Genomic DNA, 12,736 nt, shown 5'->3' on the forward strand with positions numbered 1-12,736 from the left:
AATGGAATAATAATGCCAGTTTATTTAAAACTAATATAGAATATATTGCTAGGAAGTCACATTACTATTCTATTTCATTGTCTCCCAAAACAAATTCTACTTACAGATGACATTATTATAAATTAGTAAGTATAGACGGCTAAAAAAAAATGGCATTTAGAAGTTTTGATGGAAGGCATTTTATTTTTTTTTAAATCCTCAAAAAACCCAATTCAATTTAAACATAATTTATTGATCACTTCCATCTAAAAGTTAAATTAAGTACCTAAATTTTTTTTCAACTGTATAAGTGTTTTAGTTTAAATGGAGCTAAAATATTTAAATTATTACCAAAATGATACTTTAGAAAACTGGCAGATGAAGTCAGCATAACTAATTATTAGAAGACGAAGTTTAATAATAAATTACTCTAAGTAATGTAGAATACAGTACAAGACAGTGGTGGACACACATGATTTCATGTAAACAGAAAAATAGCTTAAATATATGATTGCACCCACCACCCTCTTTATAACACCATCCTTTAGAATCAAGCATTTCAAATGTTATAAAGAGGAGATTTCTTTCTTTCTTTTAACTTGAGGGTGGCTATACTTATTACAGTGGTATTTTATAACTATATTCTCAGAAAGAGCCTTATAATGAGGGTGGAGAGTATTAAAAGCCACACCACACACACAATAGGCCATCATGCATTTTAACCCATTATTAAACTTACCCCTCTTTTGAGGCTTCTGAAAGAAGGAATTCTGGGCTTCCCTGTTTTTATTTCACTCATACAATAATGCACAGGTTCAATGGAGAATGTGAGAAACTGGGACCCATTAGGAGTACTGGATGTGAATAAACTAGTAGGGGTAAGGGGTGGGGACTGTGGCTAACATAGAAATAAAGAAAGGAATCAATAAGCCAAATGTGCATAGTGGTTTTCTTTTTAAACGAAAATGCTATCTTTGGCAACATGCTTTTTTTTCTCCCACAGTATAAACCTCACAAAAATGTATCCTACTACATACTACAAAAAGTTCAGTTAATACTTGCTGAAAATTAAATAACCACAGAAGTTAAATATACTTTTAAAATATACCATTCCACTTATTTCTTTTTTAAGAAGTAAATACAGAAAGTAAAATTTAAGTGCCATTTAAGAATGGCATAAACTAAAAACATAATCCTCAAGAGAGCTAGTGGACCTGAATAATTATCAAATTCCTGGCATGTGTGGACTCTGTGGATTTCTGAATAATGATGTACTTTACTGCACTCGTGGGGGACATTTATTTACACACTTAGGGTACCTTATGACTGTTGCTGCAGCTACAACAATCAGAACAGGTCATAAGACATGTAGTAAAGTTTAAATTGTGGTTCATGGTTAACTAGAATAGGCAAAAAAGTTTATTTTATGTATGCTTATGGCTTTTCAACAGTCTGGTCCTATATCTTCTCTCAGGTGGACAATATATTCATTAGTAATTAAGTTTATACTCATCACTAGCTACAGCTTTGCTTCACATTATTTTTAATTCTTATTTATACCTACACCATGATCAGAAAATGTGTTAGAATGATCAAATAAACATTGCATTTAATAAATACAATTAGCCTATTTTTCTTTATTGATGACTATAATCTTCAAAAGGAATTACTAAACTAGAAGATAAGAAACAAGTAATTCTACTTTGCTTTCAGAAATGGATTTATCTACCTAAATAAACAAATCAAAAGATCAAGTCTAAGCATGCAATGGAAGTAATGACTCCAAACTTTAACTAAGAACCTTGAATATTGCCTATTAAGACTTTCTTAGGAATATTTAAATTATTTATGAGACTGAATATGAACAAAATCAACTTTCATAATGATCAATTATTTATGTTGACTGTCAATAATACTACTAATAATCTTTTAGTTGGACCCTGAGGATATTTTGCATATAAAATTTCCATTCAAAACATTAACAAAACGTTAGCAATTTTCATTAACAGTCTAATAAATTCCAGGATTATAGCCAAAGTCTGATCTCATTTTTTTCAGCATCATGCTTACAAAAATATCTACACTCTATACGAATTCATCTCTATTAAAAAATTTTAAAACATATCCCCAAATAACTGACCATTCAATATCTATGCTAACTATAACTTCTCCAGCTAATATGTGAAATAATCTGAAATCCTGGTTTTGAATAATTAGTGTAATAAGCCTATAAATCTTACCTTTGGTTTCTTTCCAAAAAGCCACAACTTGCCCTTGGCCTTTCCTACAGTAGTTTTGGCGTCAATCTTCCCACTGTCCTGCTTAGAGGCACTGATAGTACCATCAGAAACGGTCCTATAAATATGCTGACTATAATCTTCAAAAGGAAAATCTCCTGGAGGTTCAAATCCAGACTTGAAGGAGTCGACCACCATTTGCGAGTCCTGAACACAAGAAATTTAGAATTTTAAAACCATTACATTTATTTCTACATATGTTGCTGATACTTTCAGAACATTAACCAAGGCAAGGGATACTAACAAACTGTATGAGGGATTTCAAAATTTAAAACCTTACAGAAATTATTAAATGAACAATTTAGTTGCAAAAAGTTTCTTCTTGTGTACTTAGAGTGTCACTCAAAAATATCAAACCATAAATATATCTGAAATACTAACAGCAAAGAGTCCTTTTCTTACTCTTAGCTCCTGACGGATTTATACAAATTATTTAGTTTTGAAATCCAAATTCCCATTTTACTTGTAACATTGATCCTCAGAGTTTCAGTTAACTTACATAAAAACCAACCAAAATCCAACTAAGAATTATAAGGAGAGAAATGGATTCATACAAAAGGAAAATCAGAGGGGAGAAAAATAAACTGTAAAACAGTAGTTCTTAACCTTTTTTTAATCTCTTGAACCCCTCTGGTGATTTGGTGAAGCCTATCATCCTTTCTCAAAATAATATTTTTTAGATGCATAAAATAAAACATACAAGACTACAAAGGAAACATCACACGAAAACACAGTTTTAAAATGAGTTCACTGAATCCAGTTTAAGAATCCTAGCTTTAGAGAGAACAGAATAAATGGGGGGTGGGATAGGATGAAGGGAAATACAGTTAATTTTTCACAACATGGCCATTATGGAAGTGTTTTGCATGACTACACATGTATAATCTGTATCGAGTTGCTTGCCTTCCCAATGAGTATGGGTGGGCAAGGAGAAAGGGAGAGAATTTGGAACCCAAAGCTTTAAAAACAAATGTTAAAAAATTGTTTTTACATGCAACTGGGAAATAAAATATACAGGAAATGGGGTATAGAAATCTATTCTGCCCTACAAGAAAATAGAAATGGGAGGGAATAAGAGGGGGGGCATAATAGAAGGAAGGGCAGATCAGCGGAAGGGGTATTCAGAATGCACACCATCTTGGGTGGGGGGAGGGGAGAGATAGGGAGAAAATCTGGAACTCAAGATCTTGTGGAAGTGAATGTTGAAAACTAAAAATAAAGAAAGAAAGGCTGTTGACTTAAAAAAAAAGAATCCTAGCTTTAGAGGATCAGTCTAAGTGAGCATGAGTTAAAAGTTCTTAACTGTAGAGGTTTTCCGTTAATGGATATGTTTGTTAAAGGGGAAAAATAATCTTTGTTAAAGTTGAGGACAATTCTGGAATGAGTACCATATCCTTACCTCTCTTACTGTTACTTTACAGAAAAACAATTCTTTTTAAAGAAACTACTTAATTTTTCCTTTATTAATTTATAATACTTAGATAATCCATTCTATAGATGATATAGATGGTTCATGTATATACTATTTTAAAAGTAAGCCATTTCATTACTATTTTTAAAAATGGATAATATAATTTGCAAAAAATCCATCACAATTAAATTCATTTCAAGGAAGCTTTATTACAATAAGGGATTATCTAGTCCAACCTTCAACCAACTACAAGGATTACTTAGGCCTATTTTATTTAGTCCTACTATCAAAATATAAATTACTTTGCAGCAACCTTTACCCAACTTAAATATAACCTACTAAATAAAACCTACTTAAAGAAAACAACACTTAGGTACAGGTAATACGTGCAGAACTCCTTTACAATTGCTAATTCATTCCTGTGAGATGTTTTTCAAATCTTATCCTGTAAAGTAAGAATATAATTTTTAATACTATGCTCATTTTAACAAAAATTTTAATAAAAATTTCAGCTATTTTATAGGGACTGTTATAAAAAGGAATTTACCTATAGAAATAAGTTACTGTATAAAACAATTCCTGGTTTGCTGAATAGGTATGTAACTATATTGTAAAGCAATTTTTATTTTTTAATAATTTATTTTTCCCCCAATTACATGTAAAAACAATTATTTAACATCTGGTTTTGTTTTGTTTTTTAATTTTCAGTTCCCAATCCTCTCCCTGAGATAGTAAGCAACCTGATACAGGTTATGTATGTGCAATCATGTAAAACATATTTCCATATTAATCATTTTGTGGAAGAAAACTAGAATGGAAGGAAGGAAGGTTTCTTGAGGAAGAAGGGGACACATTTATAGGCAGTAGGTAAGCAACCAGCAGAAGCGGAGAGACTGAAGACAGATGATAGAGGAGGCAATTTGCTCAAGAAGACAGGATGAAATGGAAATCACTCATACATGTAGAAAGGGGTTCCTTTAACAAGGAGAAGGGACACTGCACATAAGAGAGAGGCAGAGGAGGATTTAGTGGCAGAAGGCATTTGAGTGATTTGAGATAAGGGAAAAAGGAAGCTCTTAGTGAATGGCCTCATTTTTTTTCATTTTTTAATAAATATGGAACAACCTTCTCAGCTGAGAGGATAAAGGAAATGAGAGTCGTGGGAAGTTTGAGAGGGATGAAAAGGTTTGGAAAAGCCACTGTGGGGACTGGGACAGTGAGTTAATTAGAGAGATGTGAAAGGACTGCCTTGCCAAGGGTCCAGTTGGAATAATATAACATAAATTTCTAGTGGATTCAATCAGCATTATTTCATGACTTTGTCCAACTTTGTTTAGTAGCATGTGAGTAGTTGCAAAGGCAGGGGATGGTTATTCAAAAGATTAAGGTGGGGCAAAGAACTCAAGAGAAGAGGACACATTGTAGAATTGAACTGATTTACTAAAGGGTGATAATGGAAAAAGCAGGACAGGAGTATAGCTAGTACAAGAGTGATAGTCTGGGAAACAAGTGATAGCCTGAGGGGTTGAGGAATCAGAAGATACAGTTATAATGAAAAGGATTTGGAGTTGCAAGGCAAAGGGAGATCAGATTAACAGATCTGAGAATTTTTGAACACAGAGATGGTGCATTTGTGGGTGCTGGCAAGAGCAGGGATGTGATTATCTCTGTGTGTAGCTGATGTGGGGTGAAGGAGTAGGTCATGGGAAATGATTAAAACTAAAAAAATTGTGAGGTTAGAATGTTTGAGAACCTAGCTCGATCTATAGACATACATCTATATATTAAAGTCCTCGAGTATAAGACTGATACTACATCTCTTCTATCACAGTGGTAAACACTTTTGGAGAATACATCTTCCTGACTGGTGCCTTGTCTGATGTTTATGATCAGAAGATCACTGAACAAGGTTACTTCTGGGGTAACTGTCAAGGACCCTTGAATGACATTGATACATAGATGGGAGACACCTTGTTGGAAGTGAGCATTTAAGAAAGCATTTTGCATTACCAAAACAATGCATTTTCATAATGAACAAACAATAAGGAAACTAGGATCTTGTATTCTTTACATTTTTCAATCAATTGTGTAATTATAAAAATGTGATCCACTGTGAAATGTCCCCTGTGAAAGTCTGTTCCCAAATACTACTTCATTGAGGATGCCCTCAATTAATGTGTGAGTCTCAAAGACTTTGTATAAATGACAACAAGGAGACAAATAAATCAATAGTTGTTTATTTTCTCTGTTACTACCTTTTCTGGCATTAAGATCTGAAAATTTTTTCTATAGTTTTCATATCTTTCCCTCCTTCAGATACCTTGTAAATTGATCCTTCAACATTCTCACCATTGTGTCACCTCCAGTATGGATCTCCTCTATGTACTTGGTTTAATCTCATTACTCTTACTGTCTTTAGTTTCTTTAGTACCATTTCTACCTTTCAAAAGCATATCTGGAACTATGACGTTAAAATTGGAATGTGGCAACTCTACTGTCCTTTACTGGTGAAAACAGTATTTAATAAAAATTTTTACAGATTTTTTTCTATTTTTCTTGTGTCTGTTATTTTCTACAAAGTCCTACTCACCTGCCTGATCTTAGCATAAAGATGACTTTGAGTACTTAAAGGTTAAGCTAACAGAGTATAACAACTGGAAGGTTCTATCATGACACTAGGTAAAATATAAAATTGAACTAAATTTTAAACATTCAGGCTTTCAGTATGGTGCTGGAACAGACCAAATTAATTTCATGAAGACTAACTATCTAAGCCACTTAATGATGAATTTTTTTAGCCACAACCACACATGAAATAAAGAAAAATACAAAATAGCCTTCCGAAAGAAAAGAGAGCTGAGGGTGGTAGGAATCATCATCTATAAAAAGTCTATAAACTTATGTTAAAACTCTAAATGTAAGGTCCTTGTCCAAAGACCAATGACTGAAAATACTATTTAGAAAAATGCTATCCGCCTCCAGAGAGAGAACTGATGAACTCTGAGGGCAGACTGAAGCATATTTTTTTCACTTTCTTTATTTTTCTTGCTTTTAGGGGTTTGTTTTTTTTTTTGTGACATGGTGAATATGGAAATATGTTTTGCAAAAAAATATATATATGTTTTGCATGACTTCACATGTATAATAGGTTACCATATTGCTTGCCTTCTCAATGGGTGAGGGAAAGGTGGCAAGAAGAGAGAGAATTTGGAATTTAAAATAAAAAACTGAATGTTAAAAAAAATTAAAAATTAAAAGCTTGGGGGAAAAAAAGCAAGTATTATTCAAGGAGCTAACTTGACATTCTTGTTATAAAGAAAACCAGAAGAAAGAAGGAAGCTTACAGCTAAATGGAAACATGGCTCACAGGAAACTTACGAGACAAAGGAGTTGACATAAAGGGCTTTATCATATACATCAAAACAACAAGAAAAAATATTATTTCTTTGACTATTTGGTTATCTTTTAAGAGTACCTATTACATAAGATTTTGCAAAAAGACGACCATTAAAATAATTTCAACTAATGCACAAACACTGAAGATAGAAGATGAAAAGGTAGAGAAATTCCATGAAGAACAAGGTTATGACCCTCCACATTATCAGCATACATTGATACTCAGTGACTTCAATATAAAGGTAGAAACAGGTGAGAATGGCATAAAATCTTATGAAGAAAGGTGATAGATAACTATGAGCAGCATTGCCTCACAACAGAGAAAAAACAGAGGGCAAAATTGGTTTAAAGAAAACTTGGCAAGAAATCTAACTATGGAAAGAAATCCCAAAGGCATTTAAGAATGAGAATGGAAGGAAGATATTTTTGCTTTTGGCATGGAAAAAGTAATACTAGGTTAAAGACACAAACACACACACAAAAATAGATACTGTCACTAACTCTACTAATTAATCAGAGAGAAACTGATCAGCCTAGCAAATAAAAGAAATTCAAACCCACCCAGCTTCCAAACTTCACTATTTCTGTTGAAGGAACCACTATTCTTCTGATGTCCCAGATTCATAACCTTGACTTTGTCCTTAACTCGTCACTCTTCTTCAACCCATACATTCAATCAGTCGCCAAATCTTATCATTTCTACCTCCAAAACATCTCTCATCCCACTCCTCTATTCACACAGCTACCTCCTTCAAGCCCATAACAACATTTACCTAGATTATTGCAAAAGCTTAACTGCTCTGCCTGACTAAAGTCTTCACCACCTCCACCACCACCCCCATGTCAGTCTATCCTACACACTGTTGCCAAGCTATTTTTCCTTAAGTACAGATCTGACCATGTCACCCTCTTATTCAATAAATCTAGTAGCACTGTATCTGAATTATATTTTAACATAAACACATATACATGAGAGGCACTTCCATAAAGAGGATTACATATTAAACTGTGACTCTCCATTTCAAACTATGTCGTTTAAAAACGAGCACAAAATAAATTCTATACGTTACTTTCAAAACTGTCCTGTTTATCTGTGCTTCCTTTTGAATTTCCTCCTATTCACTTCTGTAATTTTGTTTTTTTTTTTTTGTTTGTTTGTTTTTGTTTTTTCAGCCAAAGACAAGGTTTATTAGAACATCCATCATACTGGGCAGACTCTTAAGGAGTCTGAACATTAGTAAGCTATTGCCTTATTGGCTAGATTATAAGAATCTAAGCAGTGACTAGATTATAAGAATCCCAGCAGTGGCTAGATTTTAGGAATCCCAGCAGTGGTTAGATTATAAGAATCTAAGCAGTGGCTAGATTTTAAGAATCTAAGCCCACTTCTGTAATTCTGAAAAATGTTTCAGTGGATCTCTGTTTGGCATAGATTCTGTTCTGATTCTGTGATTACATGCTGAGTATGGGACTGAAGTGTCATAATTTAAATGTGTTCATAATTGTATTGATAAATGTGTTGATAATGAAAATATATGGATCATCACAGAGCACTACACGGAGTCTGAATCTTACTTTAGAGTCTTATTAGCTGGGTGACTCTGAGCAACTCACTTAAACTGTGTTTCAGACTTAGTTTCTTCATCTATTAAATGGGAGAAATAATAACAACTGCACAAAGTTGTTGTGAGGATCAATGATATTAAAATATGTAAAGCCCTTGGCAAATATATTAGCTAAAATGGTTTGAAAGCTAAGAAAACTGTTCCAATTTTCATGTTTCTTGCCCCCTTGCCTTTAGGTGACTTTGTATATACTTTCTATTTACTTCTCTGTATACCAGTTGTTTCCTACCATTTTTCAAGAGAGTTTAAGTTCCTTGAAGGCAGGAAGTGCTTCCTTTTTAACTTTGTAAACCCAGCACCTGGCATAGTAATAAATGCTTGTTGAGTTTATTTGTTTTATTATATTTTACCCAGTATCATAGTTAACTATTGTTTTTGTTCAGTTACATCCAACTCTATGTAACTCCATTTGGGGTTTTCTTTGCAAAGATACTGGATAAATCTGCCATTTCCTTCTCCAGCTCATTTTTATAGATGAAGAAACTGAAACAAACAGGATTAAGTCACTTGCCCAGCATTACATTGCTAGTAAGTGTCTGAGGCCAGATCTGAATGCAGGAAGATGAGTCTTTCTGACTCCAAGCCTGGCAATCCACTGCGCCACCTAGTTAACTGTTATGGGTAACTATTATGACCCATTATTTTTTTCTTATCTTGGTTCCTAGGATAATTTCAAATAAATTCAGAAATTTCAAAGCTGTCTGCTAATTTTAAATATCCTTTTTACAACATTGACCAACTTTTTTAACAGGGAGGAAAAACCTATTTCAAGAAACAAATCCTTTCAGTACAAACTATATTTTGTGCTGGCGACAGATACTTTTTATCTTTCAGCTGATGGAGCAGGAAAATGGGTGAGTAGCCAGGAGTGTTGTCAAACTGTGTCAAGTTGTGCCAAACTAGCTTTAACTTAAGAAAAATTCAAATTTGTGGCCTCAATTCATAGTTTTGTTCCAAATTCAGTAGAGGAAAGACAGAAACACATTCACATTTTCAAGCTACTCCGACATTTCCTAAAATCATGAAAAAAGGTCCTCAACATAACAAATTAATTTAAGTGTTTTATTGATTTTGAATTTGCACTCTTCACATTTTCAGAGAATCAAATACCATAGTCTATAGTACTGTATCTCTATTCAACAGTACTATATCTATACATCTTTTATTCACTTACCATGTATTATTCTGTATTCTAGTTATTTATGTATTTCCTGTACCCTAATTGTCTTGTAAACTCCATGGAATCAAGGACTCTGTTTTACCTAAACATTTTATCTCTCCTAGCAACCACATATAGAAGACAGTTAATAAATGTCAGTTTACTTGAATTTCAATTTTAACCATCTCATCTAATTTAAAGATTTATGATTTCAAGGAACCACTCTTAATATTTTAGCACCCTTTGTAACTTACTTAAGATTTGAGCCAGAGTGAAACTTAAAGCAAAGGGCCCACTTTAAAAGAATCCTAAAATCTCAGAGCTGAAGGGACCTGAGAAGTAAACTAGTCTGATCTATACATGAAAAGGCATTCCTTCCACAGTATCATCAACAAATACTTATTCACCTTTGACTGCAGATCTTCAGTGAAAGAATATCTACCATCTCCTAAAAACATCTCCATTCTTCTTTTGAGTAGCAGCTCTATAACTTTTTGTTTACCTTAAGCCTAAATCTGCCCCTTCGAAGCTTCACCCACTGCTCCTCAGTGTGGCCTCTGGGGCCACATCTTTCAAACACTTGAAGACAGCAATCACATGTCCTCTAAGAACAGGAAGAGGACTACAACTGTGACAATTATAACCTTCCCAGTAGTCTAGCACCCAGCAGCCTATTCTTAGGAATTATGTTCTCTAAGAAAAAAGGTCAAAAATAATGTTTCATGTATAAGAATAATAAAAAATGAAATGCGACAACTTTGTAGTAAATAATTTGAAACCAAGCAGAATTTAAACTATATAGTTAAAATTAAAAATATGTAGTGCTTTTCTTGGAAGAGAAATACCACTAATGCATAAACCTTACATCCAAATGAAATGCATTTAAGGGTACTTACTCTTCTTTCATCAACTGACTTTGCAGCATGAATCATTCCTTCCAAGCACTTTGAGATGATTGGAACAACTTTACGTTCTGAATCTGCAAATCCTTTATAACATTCACTGAGTTTGATGGTTCTTCGTTCATCCATTTCCTGAAGATGCTATCAACCAAAAAATTACAAAGAGGAAAATATACCAATGAACGTGTCATGATGATCAAAAGCTTCAGCATACTACTAGATGTGATAATAATAACAATAATGACAATAAGGAGGTAGAATTTATATAGCAGTTTGAGGTTTGCAAAATGCTTCACAAATATTGTCTCATTTTATCCTCACAATAACCCTGAGAGTTAGGAGCTATTATTAGCCACATTTCATAGATAACAAAACTGAGGCACACAGAGGTTATATAACTTGCCCAGCATCACACATACAGTATCTGAAGCCAAATCTGAAATCAGGTTTTACTGACTTCCAGGTCCAACATTCTATCCATTGCACTATTCAACACTACAACATTACAACAGATTCCCAATTGCTTAACAAAGCACTTAATGACAAAGAAAAATAACTAACATTTATCCTTAAAATGTTTCTCTTTCCTTTCTGTGGGCTACTATCTTAATTCTTAGAAATCTGTCATCTAATGAAATCTGAAAAAAATATTTTTGAAATATATAATCATGCACATTTAGCTTATTGGTAATTTTGGTTAACAGCTGATCTAGAAACATTCCAGTGTCCTGCATTTGAGAGACAAAATGTAAAATTACAAGACCTTTCACAAATATACTATAGGATTCATTTCATTTACAAAACTTACCTTATAAATCTGAGGAATGACTATGTAAAAATGTTTGTGCTGTTCTCCATTAAAGTTCTGAAGTTGTGCAGCATATTCATTTTTATTTTCATCAGCCATATGTGTCCGAAGATTCAGCTGCTGTTTAGCCTACAAAGAAATATGTCAGACTAAGCCATTACAAATAAAAAATGCATGGTTAAATCATTCTTGAAGACTCACACTCATATGAACCAAGACTAGATTTTATGAGTGGATAAACTAGTATTGGGTATTAGGAAGACAATAGTACTGATCTTTTTTTTTTTAGACACCAGAATATATTTATTATCACTGGATCTAAATACTAAATTGATCTGACAGCTGAAACAATGAACTTTAGTTGCTAGCCCAACTTATCCTCAAACAACAAACAGCAATCTCAAATGCCTTAAACTGTACAGTACCTGAAGATAAAAACATCTAGCCCATTTTTTTCTCAGCATAACAATAAAATTAAATGTAAACCATACTAATAAATGCTAAACATTATTGTTGTTGCTGCTGTTATAGATTAATTCTAGGTTCATTCTAGAAAAATTCCTAACTTTTCTATAACAGAAAACAGCGGAAAGTGCTCAATTTGGAGTCCAAGGGCTCTGATTCAAATACTGGTTCTGTCTCTTACTAATGTATTCTTAGGTCAACCACTTCAGCATCTATGGGCCTCACTTTTCCATACCTTTAAAATTAAGGAATTGGACTAAATGATCTCTAAGGTCCCTCTGGGCTCTAAAATATTTGTGATACTCTAAGTGTTTACACTAAACTTTTAAAAGGAATTAACTTTCCTTCATTGGAAGATCAAACATTTCTGAACAGCTCTGGCTACTTGCTATTCCTTTTGTAACAGAACTCTAAGAAGTCACTGGCACCCTGGAATTTGTAGTTCAGACAGACAAACATCCCTCAGCCAACCTGAGGGGAACTTGGGATCTTTTCTGTTCTTTGAGCAGGGAGGTGGAACTGAGTAATGCCAGACAGTCTTTAAGAGGAAGACTGACAGATATAATGAGGACCTCAAGAGCAAAGCCAGAAAGAATGGATGCCATAGTGAAAATCAGAAAAAGGAAAAGAAGGGGTAAGCTGAGGCAGAAAAAGGGGAGATGAGGGAGGGCCACAGGCTCAAGAGGTGTTTCCT

General features: G+C 33.6%; 1 protein-coding gene across 2 annotated transcripts in view; it reads right to left on the reverse strand.

The window, feature by feature from the left end:
• The window catches only part of FNBP1L (formin binding protein 1 like), a 111,337-nt gene that overhangs the window by 16,324 nt on the left and 82,277 nt on the right, over positions 1-12,736 (reverse strand). For both annotated transcript variants that reach the window (XM_027854871.1, XM_027854870.1), the window contains exons 7-9: positions 11,578-11,706; positions 10,764-10,910; positions 2,220-2,423 (exon numbers count right to left, since the gene is read on the reverse strand). In XM_027854871.1, coding sequence (XP_027710672.1) covers positions 2,220-2,423; positions 10,764-10,910; positions 11,578-11,706 — 480 coding nt within the window. The remainder of the gene's footprint in view (positions 1-2,219; positions 2,424-10,763; positions 10,911-11,577; positions 11,707-12,736) is intronic.

This window comes from Vombatus ursinus, unplaced genomic scaffold (assembly GCF_900497805.2).
Source record: "Vombatus ursinus unplaced genomic scaffold, bare-nosed wombat genome assembly UNPS02010639.1, whole genome shotgun sequence".
NCBI lineage: Eukaryota > Metazoa > Chordata > Mammalia > Diprotodontia > Vombatidae > Vombatus > Vombatus ursinus.